The sequence below is a fragment of the Colobus angolensis genome, unplaced genomic scaffold (assembly GCF_000951035.1).
Source record: "Colobus angolensis palliatus isolate OR3802 unplaced genomic scaffold, Cang.pa_1.0 Scaffold26, whole genome shotgun sequence".
Taxonomy (NCBI): domain Eukaryota; kingdom Metazoa; phylum Chordata; class Mammalia; order Primates; family Cercopithecidae; genus Colobus; species Colobus angolensis.
The window spans coordinates 13,679,391-13,696,344 of NW_012115821.1; the positions used below are offsets into that span (position 1 = coordinate 13,679,391).

Genomic DNA, 16,954 nt, shown 5'->3' on the forward strand with positions numbered 1-16,954 from the left:
TCAAAGTGCCTCAAGAAATGCAGAACTGGGGAAGAAGAAACAAAAAGGACCACACATTGTTTCCAGAAAATTGTTTATATCCAAGAATTTGGGACCCTCTAAGTTTAAGTGGTTCGAGAATGGTCAGCGTGGCCAAGACTCCCTGGACATGCCTGCCCTGTCCCTCCCACTCCACCCGTCTCTCACCTCCCTCGCTCCCAAGATGGCGCCCAGCCTGCCTTTACATCACACCAGGATCCACCCAGCCTGGGCCTTTCCACTGGCTCTTCCTACCCGACAAAGACTCTCCCATGTATACAGACTTCACACAGCTGACTCCTTGTGATTCAGCTACCCTAAAACACCACCCCCTTTCACCTCACCCAGCCTTGTGTTCATCACGGCATTCCTCACTGCCTGACGTCATCCTGAGTGTCTCCTTCTTTACTGGGTATCCCCCTTGAAGGTAGGTTCCCTGATGGCAGGGATATTACCTGTGTCATTCACATGGTACCCCCAGCACTTAGAACAGTGCCAGGAACACAGTAGGAACTAAATAAATGTTTGTTAAATGCACAAATAATATAGGCCTAAGAAGACACAAGGTTGCATTGTTAATGCCTCCATTTGCCTGTGATGCACGTCCTAGGCCTCATCGCCTTCCAGCCAACCAAGACTCCATGAGAAAGTAAAGCTGGGGTGGAGGCCCGGTCTAACTGGTAGACCCCAGCTTCCTCAGTAGGGGACTAGGATGACACTTCTAGCTTTTCGAATGAAAGTTGATTCTGAAATTAGAAGAATGCCTCCATTATCCATAAGCACCCAAGGCTGGCCTTAAGGATCTACATACATTTTTTACTTTTCTTGGTTTTTTTTGTTTGTTTGTTTGTTTTTTGGGTTTTTCTGAGACAGTGTTGCTCCATCACCCAGGTTGGAGGGCAGTGGCCCAGTCTTGGCTCACTGCAAACTCCGCCTCCCAAGTTCAAGCGATTCTCCTGCCTCAGCCTCCCGGGTAGCTGGGATTACAGGTGTGTGCCACCACGCCTGGCTAATTTTTGTATTTTTAGCAGAGACAGGGTTTTACCATGTTGGCTAGGCTGGTCTCAAACTTCTGACCTCAAGTGATCTGCCTGCCTCAGCCTCCCAAAGTGCTGGAATTACAGGTGTAAGCCACCATTCCTGGCCTACTTTTATATTTTACATTCACACGTTCATTCTTTGAGCCACTACTTATGGAACACATATTCTGCCAGGCAAAATGCACCATGCTGGGCTCTGGCCTCAGTTCACATAGAGTCCAGGTCTCTCTTGGAGAAAAGTCCCATATGCTGAGCTTTGACTGTGTGCTTTACTAATGTCATCTCATCCATGTCATCTCCCAGCCACCCTGGTGTGCTCCACGTTTGACAAACACAGAAACCAAGACGCAGGGACGCTGAGTGGCTGCTGAAGGGCCTGGTGCTGGAGCCAGGGCCAACACATGAGCCTGCTGAGACCCAGACACCGTGCTTCCCCTCTCCTACACTCTCCCGTTGGCTCCTCTGTGAAGTGCCGATGATGTTCGGGGTATCAGGAAAACGCTGTGTACAGAGTTTCTGACCCATTCGTGGATAATCAAGAACTGACCCAATGCTGAGCAGTTTCCCCTCCCTTTACACCCCACCCCTTTCCCCCCAGAGCCACTTTCTCCTGAAGAATCCACACCACTGCCGCAGGAAGCTTGGCCTCCCCTCCCATGGGGAAGTGCTGGAATCCACTCTTGCCTGACCCTCCCATAAAAAACAAGGGAAATTCCTTTACGTGAGCTGCCTTGCTCAGAACAAAGCTTGGCGTGTTTCTTATTCCTCATCAATCTGACAAAATGGGTATTTATTTGTGCCTCTCAAGCGTGTGGCTTGGACATGATGTTCCGCATCGTGGAAGTGGCCGTGCACCAAGTGAAATATCTGTTACTATAGTAACAGTTCCTTTTTATTGATACCAGAATAAACAGGAATGCAAAGGCTGTCTCACTTGTTGGCACATTTCAGCAGCCTCCCGTTCCCAGGGGTTTAAGAACCGCCCTCTAGAGGCAGCCTTCCTTGCTAGTCTGGGACTTCCCAGTGGAGTGAGGAACCCAGCAACAGCTCCTGCCTTCCCTTCCCAAGGACTCAACCCGAGAAGTAAGACCATCTCTGTTCTGTTTCCCCTGCTGTCGAGCGCGGTGCTGTTCGGGAGGAGGTGGAAGGGAAGGAGGGCAGACCCTGTGCACTGAAGTGAGCTGTCAGTGGACCTGAGTGCTTTAAGTTTAGGTACCTGGGCTATGTCCCAGCATCTGTAAAATGATACGGGAGATGCCTCCCGGCACCCTGGGTTTCGGAAAAGGATAGGAGACAAAGAAGTGAGCCCCTAGGCATAGCCCTGCATTCTTGTTGATCTTTTTCTGCTGCATCCTCAGGTGAATCTGAATTAATGCATGATATAGCCTCACCTAAGTCAACTATCACACAGTATGGGGGTTTCATTCTCGGCACAACCGACAGAACACAGGTTTCAGCGTCAGAGCTTGGCTCGGCTTCGAGCTCTTTCTTTCACCGGCTGTGTGATTTGGGGAAATCAGATGACTTCCCTGAACTTCAGTTTCCTTGACTGTAAAAAGAGGATAATGACAGTACCCACCTTCTCAGTCTGTCGTCAGAATTTCATATTTCATGAGATACGGCCGCTAGGTGCTTAGCACAGTGCACGGCACACAGTGCATGCAGGTTCACGTGTGAAGGGCCTGCCTTTCTGGTGAATTTGGCTTTAGGACTTTGCAATACAAGGCGAGTCTGAGATTGGGCCGGAAATCGAGAGCTGTAAGACTGGGTGTGTCACTTTTCGAAACTGCTACCAAACTCAAGTGGCTTCGAGCTTCAAGGCAGCCCCCACCCCTGCATCTCTGGGTGACTTAGATCCTAAGTGGCCCTCTTAGCTCTGTTGGTGGTAAGTACCTGCTGGAATTTTCCCTGCAGAGGCATCTGTCAGGTAAAGTGGCTGGCATCGTGCCACTAATGAGCCAGCAGGGATTCCAGGTCTGCTGATGCTTGTTCCAGTTCAACTGCACAATGCTGTCCACTAACCTTGCTAAGGACCCTCCATGTCTAGCCCTGGACTCTGCTATTTAATTGATTCAAAATCCTAAATGCCTACCCAACATTCTCCCAAGGTAGGAAGTTACAACGGACCCAAGGCAAAATGTTCAGGAAGTCAGCCCTGAGTCATTGCATCCAAATGGACAAGTGGCTCTGCTGGGGGCTTCCGAGCATCGACCAGAGGCTGCTGAGATATCTGGAGGTGGCTCCCAGATACACTGTTCTTTGGCTGCTGGCCAGTGAAATACAATTAGGCACTTTCCCCATGGACAGGAAAAAAGCCAGGAGGGTCAGGAAATCCAGTGACCATGCTTGTCACTTTTACTGAATGCCTCTTTTTTGTTTGCCAGTCGTTATTTTGAAAGCCTCTCTTCTCTTCTGCCTGCCATCCCATTAAATGCTGAACCAAGAGGGTCCTGAATGTGTTCTGAACTCAGCAGTGTGAACAGTAATAAGGAAGTGGGGACAGAGGAGGGAAGGCCAACAGCTGGTCCTCTCCTAAACAGAGACCAGCCTGAGGCCAGACAGGCCTGTGGATTCTAGCTTAAGCCCAAAGCTGCTGGGGCCAGGCGGGGTCTCCCCAGTGAGAGTCTGTATTTCACACAGGCTATTAGTCCTCAAGTTAGCAGGCCTCCATGTTCTCATCTATAAAATGGGCTCACACAGCCTCTTCATTGGGGTTTCTTGACTATCTAGAGAGAGAAAAGGGACATAACCCTGCTTTGTCAACTAAAAGACATTTTGCACCTTGAAGACAGTGGAGAGATAGAAAGAGCACTGAATTTGGTGTCCAAGGTCCTGGCTTTGGTGCTTACTCTCTGTGTATCTTGAGACAAGTAGCTTGGCCTCTCTGAACCTTAGTTTTCTCATCTATAAAACGGAGTGCCACTGGCTGCCTCTGAGGGTGATTTAGAGATCCAGATCAAATTCGAGAGGTGACCACGGGATTTCTTCAGGACAAAAGTACCGTGGTTTGTCTTTGGTGAGCATCACTCTGCCAGGCGCTGGGCTAAGCACATTGTGCCATTGTATCACTTCATCCTCCAAATGGCTCTGTGAATAGGCTGTTCTCCTTGCTGTATAGAGGCTAAGAGAGGTTAAGCTACTTACCCAAGGTAACACAGCTGGGAAGGGTTACCACCATGAATCAAACCCAGTCTATCTCCACTAAAACATCTGCTTTAACCATTGCTTTACTGGCTCATGTGTCATTTGTTACAACTGATGCCATCAAAGACAGAAATAGGACTACCAGAACAGTGGAGAGGCAAGTGGAAGGGACGCTGAGGCCTTAGACAGAATGGGGTATGGCTATTGTCAAGACGAACTGGGCCCTGAGACTCCATCAGTGCAGCTCTCCTTCTGTCTCTCCTTACTCTCTCCTGTGGCTGGGGGCACCAGTGTTTGGTTTCAAATCTACCACCCTGCGTTAGCCATGCATGCCCCAGTGGCCCTGTGCCCTCTCCCTGGGAGCAGCAGAGATCTCCACTGAGCCTTGCCTGGTGTGGGGCCAACGTCCTGTGGAGCCTCTGGCGAGGAGCTCTGGGACCTCTTGAGTCACCAACAAAACCAGGGAGGAATCAAGCAAGGGGCTCCCAATCTTTCCTCAGATCTCTTATTATCCCCACCCCATGAAAAACAACATCCGTCCCACAGTCTGCATATTGAGAATTATTTGCCCGTCCTATAGTCATGCAAGACACTTAGTAGCTGTCGCCTACTGGTGGCCCCCACCTCATGCCCAGCTCTTTAGCTCATCCAATCTTCACAGCATCACAATTCTACAGAGGAGCATCCCAGAGGTTAGAGAATATCCCAAGGTCACACAGCTGCTAAGAACTGTGACCTTAATCAGATTTGCTCACAATAACCAGGCCAAATACAGTCAGCTGAGATCCTTCAGGGCCGAAGCAAATAAGTTTGTGTTTTGGGTTAACTCCATGGTTTGCAAAGTTGGCTGACTCTAGGAATCACCTAGGAAGCTTTTAAAAATCCCCAAGGCCAAGCCACCCCCAAAGCCAATTAAATCAGAATCCCTGTGGTGGGCACTGGAATTTTTGAAACTTCCTGTGGTGATGCCAATATGCAGCCAAGGTCAAGATCCACTGATTTAACCAGTGCAGTTTCTGAGGATGAGAAGGCTCCATCTAGGACTAGGAATGGGATTTATTAATAGTGATTGTTAATAGCAGCTAACAGGGTGGTCACACTGCCATTCCAGGGGCACCATTCACAGTTTAATCTACAGGAGTTGAGGACTTGCTGCTGTGAGGTACACAACCGGCCTGTTGTATGTGGCAGCCCTGGTAGCCAGCGCCAAGTGCTCAACTCTATACTAGGCATTTGCCAAGCACCTTGCAAGTATCACCTCGTTTATGATACCACAACTTCATAGAGAAGGATTCTAACATAATGCTCATTTTGCAGATGAGGAAACACCAGATCAAAAGCATCTGTCCCATCTCAACTCTGCTGTTCAGTGGGAAACAGCCATAGACAATAAGTGGGCGTGGTGTGTCCCAGGGCTGTGGGATTTGGTCCAAAGGCTCTAGTTTCCAGGCTCCAGCTCCAGAGGGTAGGAAGGCACAGACAGAGCTGACATTCAAATCCAGGTCTGAATGACTTCAGCCTCCTTATCCTTCTGCTTCCTCCTGTATTTCTTTGACAGCCATAAAGAATACAGACAAGCCAGTTACCTTTCTCCTTCATGATTGGCCTGCTCCTCCCTCTCCCTGCTAGCTCTTCTCCTGGGTGTTCACCCTTTTCTTTCCAGAGAGGACCTGTCTAATGCCCACTTCCCCTCTTAGCCCCTCCATGGCCACTCCCCAGATGGACCCCAGAGTCTTGGATCTCTTGGGATGCTCAGCAGCCTTGGGAACAACCCCAGTCCTCTGCCTCAGGAGGCCCAGCTGACCACTCAAGACAGCCTGGATTTTCTTGGCCTGGCACCTGTGCTTCGTTGAGTAGTCTCTTTCATAACAGGACCTGTGTGAGGTTCTTCTGCCCAGAGACCCCGGTTAAATAAATTAAAAGGTAGGAAGGCTGGCTCATGTTTCTAAGTCCTGGGGGTCCCCAGAAGCCCTCCTCATCCCACCCCTCATAGATGTATACAAGGCTCTCACAGGGATTGTTTGCTGGGGTTCAGCTCCCTGAGTGGCAAAGGCAATGGTTTTTCCCTGCAGCCCTGAGCGAAGGCACCAGCCACATCCTTCAGGGTTCCTGCCTCACCCACCACACCAGCCTGGCCTCAGGGAAACACCTTCATCCACAGCTCACTGCTGATTTAATTCATTTAAAGAAAAAAAAAAGGCCTGGAGCAAATCATTGAGCCAGGGCTGACCACAGATTGAACCTGGGGTGCAGGACTGGCTTCGTAATTGACAGGGCCCAGTGCAAAATAAAAAAGGAGGGCCACTTGCTCAAAAGGCATTTGGAATTTCAAGACAGCAACAACAGAAGGTCAAACCAAACAGGGCCCCTCTTCCAAAGCAACCCTGTGCGACTGAGTCCGACAGGCCCTGGGACAGCCAACCCACTGGCTAGACAGCAACTTATGTATGGGGCGAAGGTCTCAGCCAGGCCAATCACAGATTTTTTCCCCTGGAATTTAATGGGAGAAAGAGACAGAGACCACCCACTGGAAGTGAAGGAAACCAAAGTCATAAAACATCCCGAGGCCTCTGACAGTTTCCCCACACAGCAGCAAGAATGACCTTTTTAAAACTGAATCACGCACACCTTTCCCTGACTTGAACCCACCCATCCACCCTCACTCCAGACGTTCTCCCAGTCAGTCAGCTCACACCACTCCCAGCACACTATGTCTTTTTGTTCCCTAAACAGACCCAGCTTGTTCAAGGTACACGAGTCACATATGCTGTTCCCCAGGCCCCAAATGGCCTCCTTCCTCATTCTCAACTGTCAGATCTTAACGTTGCCTCCTCAGAGAGGCCCTCACCATACCTGGCTGACAGCGGGTCCCTCCTTAGTCTGTAGGGGAGCCTGGAGCCATTTGTGGTCTTTCGTTTTCATTGGCTTGCGTATGTGCTGACTGCTGGCCTCCCTAGCAGAGTGTGGGTTCTGTGAGTGCCGGGACCTCACTTGCTTAGTTCTCTTCTGTGTGTCCAGCGTCTACCGCAGTGCCAGGAAAATCACAGGAACTCGAACATTTGTGGAATGTATGACTATTTTTATCATTATGCACTTTCTCAGTGGTCATTGCCATTACGCAGGGGCTCTTGATTTTGTGTACTTATTTTGTATCTGGCCACATTGTTGAACTCTCTCAGCTCCAAATGTGTTTCTGTTCATCCAAGTGAGAATTCTGGGTATATGGCTTTATCTATGCAAATATTAAGGCTGCCATCTCCTTTCCTAAAGTTATCCAACTTATTCTATTTCCTACCTTATCACTTTGGCAACATACGGTGAGTTTTTTAAGGATGGTGTGGCTGATGAAAAGCAAGCAGCTCTCGAAGATTTGTGGGGAGCAGAGGGACTAAGAACAAGTGAATAGCCAGGGAGCCAAAGTAGTTATTAAAGTGTGGCATAAGCTGAACAGGAAGAGAGCTGAGGTCACGGGAAGGAAAGAGCGTAGCTGAGAATTACTCAGTCAAAGGATGGGTGACACGTGACAATAGGAATAGTCAGCAAAACAGAGAAGATCTCAAAGCTCCAATCTGAATCCAGGTGTTCTAACGCATTGGCACCCAGAGAGCTTGATCCCACGGACAAGAAAATATCCACACTAAAAACAGAAAGGGGAGCTGATACAGCCAACTATGTATTTTGTCAAATGCCCATTTTAAAGTAACTCTAAATACTATTATGATCACTTTTTAAGGACCAAAAAATTAGGAAGGATGTAACCTGAAAGCAAACAGCCTTACAAAAAAGTTGAGAAAAAAAAGGGAAGTTAATAAGAATTCTCATTTTAGAAATGGTTCTGAGAATATGAATTCGAGAAGAAAAATTAACATGTCTATGCTCTGACACTTCGCCTGGCTACATCCAAAATACCTTATAATAATTAACACTTTTTCCAGATTACACAGCACCTTTACATATGTGGTCTTACTTGCTCCTCCTAACAGCAGCCTGTGATGGATCATCATAGAAATGCCAAACACGGGTATGGTGGCCATTGCAAAGTACAGTCTCCAGTTTGATGCATAGATTCCTGATATGTCACCTTGCAATGTGCACCCTGTCAAACCTCCTCCTCTGTATTTTCTGACCCCAACAAGCTGTTTGCCACTTCCAGGTTTTCACACATCCCTGTTCATCCATGAAACTGTATTCGGACAAAGAATGGTTCTCATCCCCTTCCCAGTGTGGGGGAGGAAATGAAAGTCTGTCCACAGGCAACATGGTGGCCCTCAAGTGGGGGCTGAAGCCTGGTGTTTGAGGTGGGGACACACTCCCTCAGTTGCCACATGAAAACCACATGCCACAGGGCACTGGTTCCCCAAGACCAAAGAAAACTTCAAACGTTGTATTGGCAATTACCAACAAATGAGTATTGATCACCTACTGCATACCAGACCGGACACTGCCAACTGTCAGGGCCTGGCAAATACTACGAGCTCAACCTCTGCAAAGCTAGACTCATGAAGAGAGCAGAGCTAAAGTCTAAATTTTCATTGAAATTCCTATAAGCAGCTAATGGCCAGGCAGTGTCTATACCTTTGAGGCCTTTTTTTTTTTTTAAGTCAGTCTCTCTCTGTCTCTCTCTCTGTCTCTCTGTTGTACTTGCTTTTGGGCATTTCAAGGATAAGGAGCCAGTTTGTAGAAGAGGGAGCCCTTGTGTCTAATTTTTAACTAAACTGACAGATTTCAAACTGCTGTGGTAGAAGTAGGGCCATTGAGTAGCCAAACATTTGACAACCATCCCTTTGCTATTAGGGACACAGCAGTCTCTGAATTTCATACTCTCCTCTTTGATGTGAAGAAAATGAAAAGCTGAACAGTTCCACAATGAATTTGGAACTGTGAATAGAGTTAGGTAATAAAGGGTAATACTTTCTTTTTATCACTGCATTTACCCAAATTGTTTTTAACAAGTACATATTACTCTTTTTCAATATGTTTTCCTTTTCTGTTATGAGCTCATTGAAAAACAGAAACTCAAACACAATTCCTTTTATAGTGAGAGAAAACCGTTGTTTGCAAAGTCAGGCCAAAAAGTATGCATGTGTCAACCCATATTTTGTGACCCATTATCACTTTACTTCTATACTCCAGAGATGTCGCAAACATCATCTCCAGTTCTCACAGCCCTGTGCATGCGTTCCATTATGATTTCCACTTTATAAGTGAAGAAACTAAGGCTCAGAAAGTCAGGTAGCTTGCCCAGGTATGCGCAGTAGCAGGTGGCCAAGGTCCATCTGACGTGAAAACCTTGCCCTTCAACTGTGCCCCGTGGGGCAGGGTGAGATTATAGGCTCAGCTCTGAGCTACTCCTCTGCCCATCTCCACAGCTGCCATGTACTCGGAGATCCAGAGGGAGCGGGCGGACATCGGGGGCCTGGTGGCCCGGCCAGAATACAGAGAGTGGAATCCGGAGCTCATCAAGCCCAAGAAGCTGCTGAACCCCGTGAAGGCCTCTCGGAGTCACCAGGAGCTCCACCGGGAGCTGCTCATGAACCACAGAAGGTAGGGATGAAGCCCTGCTGCCTGGGCCCATCAAGCACCTGGGCCTGTGGGGGATGGGGAAGGTGCCCCTGGAGGAAAGCAGAGCTGGCTACCATCCTGGGGCTCCTGGAGACTGAGGAAGGTTGAGGGTGCCCCTCATGATCACCAGCAAAACCTGTAAAGACCCCATCCCCAGTGGGCCCCTGGGAACCAGAGGAACCCAAAAACCCTGTTCTCTTGCCCAGCCACCCGCTTCATGCCCACACTCCAGATACACTTACTGAGTACCTACTATGTGCTGGGCACTGAGCTCAGACTTGGGGATACAAGAATGAATGGGACCCAGTTCCCGCCCTCACAGACAGGGACGGGTGCATAGCCAGGCAGTAGGATGGGTGCATTGATGAGGGTATAAATAGGCCTGAGACCCCAGAGGAGGAACCCGAGAGGGGTCTAAAATGACTTCACAGGAGCAGTGCTGCCTCAGCTATGACCTGAAGGGGGACTGGAGTCAGCCAGGCCCGGAGGTGGGTGTTGGATGGCAGAGGGAACCACATATGCAAATGAACAGGAAACAGGAGTCACTCACTGTGCCTGGGGCATCAATTGTGTGGTGCAGGCCAGGGCAGAAAGATGGACTAAGGAAGGGTCTACAGCAGGGGCACAGGGTGTGATGGGCCTGTCTGGTGAGGTTTGAGGGGGTGGGGGAGCTCACAATACCGAAGGGGGCAGGAGTGTTGCAGGGGCCCAGGATGGTGGCTGGCTCTTTCGTGGCAGGCCGTGGTATGCAATGACAGAGACGAGCCAGAGGGGCATCTGGGAGGCGGCAGGGGTGGGATGGGGCAATTGATGGGATGTGAATTGGAGAAGAGGAAGGCTGAGTGTCCTCTGGGAGGACTGGGAAATACTCCTGCTCACGAGTAATAGCACCAGCCCAGCGTTGCTTTCAGAGCTCCCTCTGCTGGCTGATTCTGGTATTAGAGCCGATTGTGATTTCTATTCTTGTTTTCAGCTATGTGACTAATATCCTAGCAGTTATCATTTTGTACACTGAGTCGCTTTTGTTTTTGTTTTCAATTAGTATTATAATATGAGCATTTTCTCTGAGTGGCTTTTAGATTCATCCCTTTAATATCAAAAAACATCACCACAATCAAAAACAAAAGCTTAAAGACAAATCAGAGAATTTGTAATATAAATAAATTTTATTTTTAAAACTCACGTATACAGAAAAAAATTAATATATTCAGATCTCTTAAAATCCACAAGGAAAAGATGAATAAAAAGTAATACAGTACAGCCAGCCATGGTGGCTCACACCTGTAATCCCAAAACTTTGGGAGGGCGAGGCAGGAGGATCACTTGATCCCAGGAGTTCAAGGCTGCAGTGGGCTATGATTACACCACTGCACTCCAGTCTAGGCAACAGAGAAAGTCCTTGTCTGTAAAAATAATAGCAATAATACAGTTAATTCACAAAAGAAGAAATGCAAATGGCTGGTAAACATATCAAATGTTGTTCCATGTGACTAATAAAGAAACAAATGAAAAACAGATATTACTTCTTGCCTACCAGATTCTCAAATATAAAAAGATTGGCTGGTGATGGTGGGGAGAAATAGATGCTCTTGTACACTGTTCACAGGAGGATACACTGGATAACCTTTCTCAGGCACAGATAGATATATGTACCTCAAATCTTTGCAAAGAGCCTGACCCGGCAATTCTACCTTTAGAAAAGTATCCTAAGAAAATAACCAGAAATAACATAAAACTTGGTCTCTGAAGTCAGACAGGCCTGGGTTCAAATCCTCATCTGGCCCATCTGTAGCTGTGACCTGGACTGGTATCTTCAGCCCGAGCAGCCTCAGCTTCTGTCTCGGTAAAATGGGACAGTAATGGGTCCACCTCCAAAGGCTACAGGGAGGATTGCACAAGATAATATTGGGGGTTGGTGTCACCGCAGGAAGCAGCCCTGAGGCTGGGGGAAGCGGGAAGGTGATGGTCTCCTGACAGCTCCCCCTTTCCCACCCCAGGGGCCTTGGTGTGGACAGCAAGCCAGAGCTGCAGCGCGTCCTGGAGCACCGTCGGCGGAACCAGCTCATCAAGAAGAAGAAGGAGGAGCTGGAAGCCAAGCGGCTGCAGTGCCCTTTTGAGCAGGAGCTGCTGAGACGGCAGCAGAGGCTGAACCAGGTGGGTGATGGGCACCCAGCCAGGATCACGCATCCTCCAGGGCTGTCCTCCAGGGAGGAGCTCTGCTGTGGCCACAACCAGTAAGAGGGAAGAGGATCAGCAGACAGAGCATTGGACTAAAAGTCCACACCTGGCCTGAGTCCTCCCTCTGCCATTCACTTTGCTAGGTCCTTAGGGTGAGTGGCTTCCCGTCTCTGAACCTCAGCTTCCTCACTGGCCCAACGTACTGCACGCTGGTTCTGATTTCATTCTTACAACTGTCTTGCATGCCAGGTGGCATTCCTGTTTTAGAGATGGGGAACCTGAGGCCCAGAGTGGGTGAGTGATTTGAACCAGGCTTCACAAGGAGAACTCAGTCTCGTGCTCTGTGCCCCAGCTACCAGGCTGGTAGCAAAACTCATCCTCAGGTTGGTTCTGTTTCCCCACTGAGTGGGCCCTTGGTCCAAACTCCATAGGTTTTCAGAGTAGGAATCCCCCTAGCTCCACCCCCTTCACCCCTCTGCTTCTCCCTCCTTCAGCTGGAAAAACCACCGGAGAAGGAAGAGGATCACGCCCCGGAGTTTATTAAAGTCAAGGAAAACCTGCGGAGAATTGCCACACTGACCAGCGAAGAGAGAGCGCTGTAGGGCCGGCTGCCAGGCTCAGGCCACCACCCACCCTGGCCTGGACACCCTCCTCCAGCCCTTCTGCACCTGGCAGCCCTGGGCCCCAGGCCTTGGGACGTCTGTGATGTTCCCACCTGCTTCTGTAGAAATGTGTCACCCCAGAGGGCCTGGCTCTCCCTGGGAGGCTGGGGCCCCTAAGCTCCTAGGCTTTTCCTTCCAAGCACCCAGACCTTCTGCTCCAAGAGGGAAAACTTGCATCCCTCCCTGCAGGGAGTTCAGAGCCCAGCACAGGGGGTTTCTCTGGCAGAATTGAGGAGGAAGAGGCAGCCCTCTGGCTTGACAAGCCTTCTGTTCTGCCCGGGCCTTCCCAGCAGGAATCTCCAAGGCTCCCCAGGGCCCCGCTTCTCCATGCACCCCGCTCCTAGGTCTCAGAGAACTCCCCCACCTGTGATTTTACCTACAGCCAGCAGAGCTTAGCTTCAAAGACACCCGCCTCCAAAGCACTGAGGGGAGGACGGGCAGGGCAGACCGCAGGTGGCCTTGTTGCTGCCATCCTGACCAGGTGGGAGGACACTAACAAAGACAGCTGTTTAGGGTCTTCTCCCCTCACCCATGCTTTCATCATCCCCTCCACACAGCGCCCACCGCCACCCCACCCCCACCCCATCCAGGCCTTCTAACCACACCTAGCCAGGGCTGCCACATTCCTGCGCCCAGAAGTCTGCAGCAGTGCCTCACAAACTTGATTGTGCATACAAATCACTGGGGATCTTGTTAAATACAGCTTCTAACTCAGTAGATCTGGGGTGGGGGCTGAGATCCTGCATTTCTAACAAGCTCCCAGGTGAGGCGGAGGCTGCTGGTGTGAGGACCATGCTGTGAGCAGCAGGGCGTGAGTGCCCAGGGCTGGTATATATTAGAAATATCACGCCTGAAGCCATCGCTGGCCCCCACCTCCCATGGACTGATGCCCCAGGGATTCCTACCCGACCTCTGCAACCCCAGGTTTTCTTCATTATCCACCCCACCCCAGACTCCCACCCCCAGGAATTCTCCATGAAGACTTTGGCCTAGCAAATTGTGTTGGTTATGTGAGTGTTGTTTTAATCAGAGATGTATGTGATTGCCAAACTGCATTTCTTACCAGTGTGACCACACTGTTATGATGCAATTCTAGCCAAAAAAAAAAAAAGAATTTTTTTTTTTACTTTTTCCTACAGTCTTATGGAAAGCAAATATACAATGATTTCCAATAGGCTTCTGGAATAGAAACAGTGGTTTGAAGACCCCACTGCCGCCTTTATGGACTGGCCCCTTTGAGTCTGAATCCCCCACCTCTGTCACCTGAGACCCAACCCCTAACTGGGCCAACTCCAATGAATTCACCCATTTTTCTTCTTCAGAAGGCGTTTCCTATGTGAGACCCACTTATTTTAACGTTTTGCTCCTATCCCATTTTTAAAGAATTAGAGAATAAACCAGGCCTGTTCTTTTCCCATGAAATCCCTGCCTCTGGCTTCCTAAACGCATCATCTAAGGTGACAGAGCAGTGCTGGAATAGCATCTCCTTTCACTTCCCCCAAAACTGCCACAAAGAGCTGCCACTGGCATACTCTCTGATTCCTGGAAGCAAACGTAAGACTGCCGGAGGAAAGGGATTGTCCTGGTCTTACTCATAACTGGGTGGTTTGAGGGTGACTGAAGTCGTGCTTTTCCTGTGTGTGCTGCCAGCACAGGGCTGTAAATGCAGATATTCCACCTGTGTGCGTGTAAAGTCGAGCTCAAAGAGGCTCCTGAATGTGACTGGCGTGCTGAGAATGTGGTTATGCTGTTTAATGTATGCCAGGTGAGGGTTACGCCGAAGATGCACAATCCCTAAAATAAAGATCACCACATCCCCAAAGAAGCAGCCCTCGGGTCCATGTGTTGTTCAGACATGTGAAGAGAAGCAAGACAGAGGGTCTCAGATAGATGAGGGGTCCCCAAGGGAATGCCTGGGGCTTTACCCGGTGGTCCCCAGAGGTGCTCCATGGAGGCAACAAGTCTTTCCGTGAAGCCCCAGAAGCAGAAGGGACCTCAAGCGCCACGCCCTCCAGGGCAGCCGTGCAGAAGACCTTGGTTCACTCTTCAGGGGTCGTCCCAACTCCTTATCTCCAGCCACTCCAACTGTGGAGGCTGTAAACCCAGATTCTCACTGTTCCAGTCTCCTTTGCAGCGTAGGATGGCTAGGTGATTCGGTGTGGCCAATGAAATTGAAGAGGAAGTCTACAGGGGCTTCTGGGAAAGCTTATGCTTTTCTGATAAAAGACACAGACATGGCTAACATCTCCCTGGCCGCCTTCTTTCTGCTTTGATTGAGGGTGTGATGCCTGGAGCCACAGCAGCCACCTTGCTACCATGAGAAAAAGGCCAAGAGACTCACAGAGTCATTGACCCTATCATTATTTCACCAAGCCAATGCCAGCCACCATCCTTCTCCATAATTCATGTAAATAAAATAAATCCCTCTTTGTTTAAATCATTGTTGGTCAGTCTCTGTTACTTGCAACCAAAATCATCCCTAACTGACAGAGAAAGCCAGTCCCTGCCTGTCCAAAACTACCTGCAGGCTGTGCTAAAAATCCAGATTCAACTTTCCCATCAGAAGCCTTTTGGATCAGGATCCCCAGCTGCAATGCCTGGGATCTGTTTTTCTGTACCTTCCCCATATAGCCTACCTAGCATGAGTCTGAAAACTGGTACTTGGACATCACTAATGCACACATCATTCAACAAATATTTATTAAGTGCCTGCTCCATGCCAGGAAGCATGCCATGCGCTGGGGCACAGTGGAGAACAAAGGTACAGTGCCTCCCCCTCATCTGCTGACTGCAGTGGCTTCCTCCCAACTGGTGTCCCCTACTGGCCTTGTCTCTACACCCTGTTCTCAACAGAGGAGCCAAAATGATCTTCTTCCAGTCTAAGGCAGAACTTGTGACTCTGCACAGAGCCCTCCCTGGGCTCCCAGTGGAGTCTCTCCTGCATTCCAGGTGGTCCTGCAAGTCCAGCTCCATGTTAGCCTCCGACCTCCTTCCTGCACTCTCCCACTCGCTCACACAGCCCCAGTTGTGCTGGCCTCCTACCCTCTCCAGGCATGCCCCATCTCCGTGCCTTTCCACCTGCTCTTCCCCAGCCAGGAGTATCCTTCCCTCCAAGACCCACGGCCCGCTCCCTCACTTTCTTCAGGTCTTTCATCATGCTTCTTCTAAATGAGGTCCCCTTTAGCCACCCCATCTAAAATCTCAACTTCTACAGTCTTCCCCTGCCTGCCTTGCCTTCTTTATCCCCTTTACCATTTATCACCATTGAACATATTCTATATTTTACTGATTTGTCTCGTGTGTCCCTCCTAATGATAATGTCAGCTCCACGAGGGCAGAGATTCTTGTCTGTCTTGTTTACTCTGAATCCCTAGTGCACAGGGCCTAGAGAAGGGTGCTCAGGAAGTGTTTGTTGAATGAATGAATGAGAAACCCCTTCTCCCTCTGCAATACACCTAGCCTTCTCCCAGGTCCAGCCCATAGCAACCAGAGAAGGCGCCACCTGCCTCCTTCCTCCACGGTCTCCACCCTGACCCACAGATGTCCATTTGGTGGGAAGCCCTCATCTGCCCTCTTGGGCATTCATCAATACACGTGGGCCTCACTGGCATCGTACCGGCAGGAGCTGCATCAGAGCTGCGTGGCTCCTGCACACCACAGGAGTGTCTAGAGAGTCAGATCATCCCTGAAGGCTGACAATGACGCCATCACCCAAGCCTGGAGACCATGGAGAAGCAAAAGGCTGCTGCAGCAGCTCTGACTTCAGACCTCTCCTTAAACAGGGAGCCAAGACAGCAACCCCTGTTCTTGTGGGGGCCACACTCTCTCACACGCACCAGACCACGGGTCCTGGTTTGGGTTTGCAGAATGCAAACCTGTCAATGGCAAACCAGCACTAAACACAAAATCTGGGAGAGAGGGCTGACCTTAGGACGTGAAGGGACCCTCCATCCCTGGTCCTGCAGTGTGTGTGTCACTGGAGTCCTCAGACCGCAGGAGCTGTGGCAGAGCAGCCTCACCACACTTGAGACTATACTGACTCCAAACCATGTGAGGGTGGGACCCTGTCTGATTCTGCTCACCTTTATCCAGGGCCCTGAAAATAGGTGGCCCAGAAAGTCGGGAATGGATGTCAGTAATGATCACTGCATTCATAGGGGCCAGCAATGTCAGCACCCTTGACAATAAGGTGTCTTCCTCCCTACTCTGCAGATGAAGACACCTGGACTCAGGTAAGTGAAGGCCCTTGCCAGAAGACATAAGGCAATGCCCTGGGAGAGATGCGATTCTCACCCAGAGCGACCTGTCTGCAGAACCTGCTTCATTTTTTTTTTTTTTTTTTTTTTTTTT

At 49.7% G+C, this 16,954-nt stretch overlaps 1 protein-coding gene across 5 annotated transcripts in view; it reads left to right on the forward strand.

Moving 5' to 3' along the window:
- The window catches only part of FAM107A (family with sequence similarity 107, member A), a 72,288-nt gene extending 57,247 nt beyond the window's left edge, over positions 1–15,041 (forward strand). For 2 of the 5 annotated variants that reach the window (XM_011947208.1, XM_011947209.1), the window contains 3 exons: positions 9,572–9,746; positions 11,762–11,918; positions 12,437–15,041. In XM_011947208.1, coding sequence (XP_011802598.1) covers positions 9,572–9,746; positions 11,762–11,918; positions 12,437–12,544 — 440 coding nt within the window. In that variant the 3' untranslated portion in view covers positions 12,545–15,041. Of the gene's footprint in view, positions 1–1,685; positions 2,142–8,996; positions 9,107–9,571; positions 9,747–11,761; positions 11,919–12,436 lie in introns of those variants that run through there. The other 3 variants (XM_011947212.1, XM_011947211.1, XM_011947210.1) reach the window with 3 other exon arrangements.
- Positions 15,042–16,954: the final 1,913 nt, after the last annotated feature.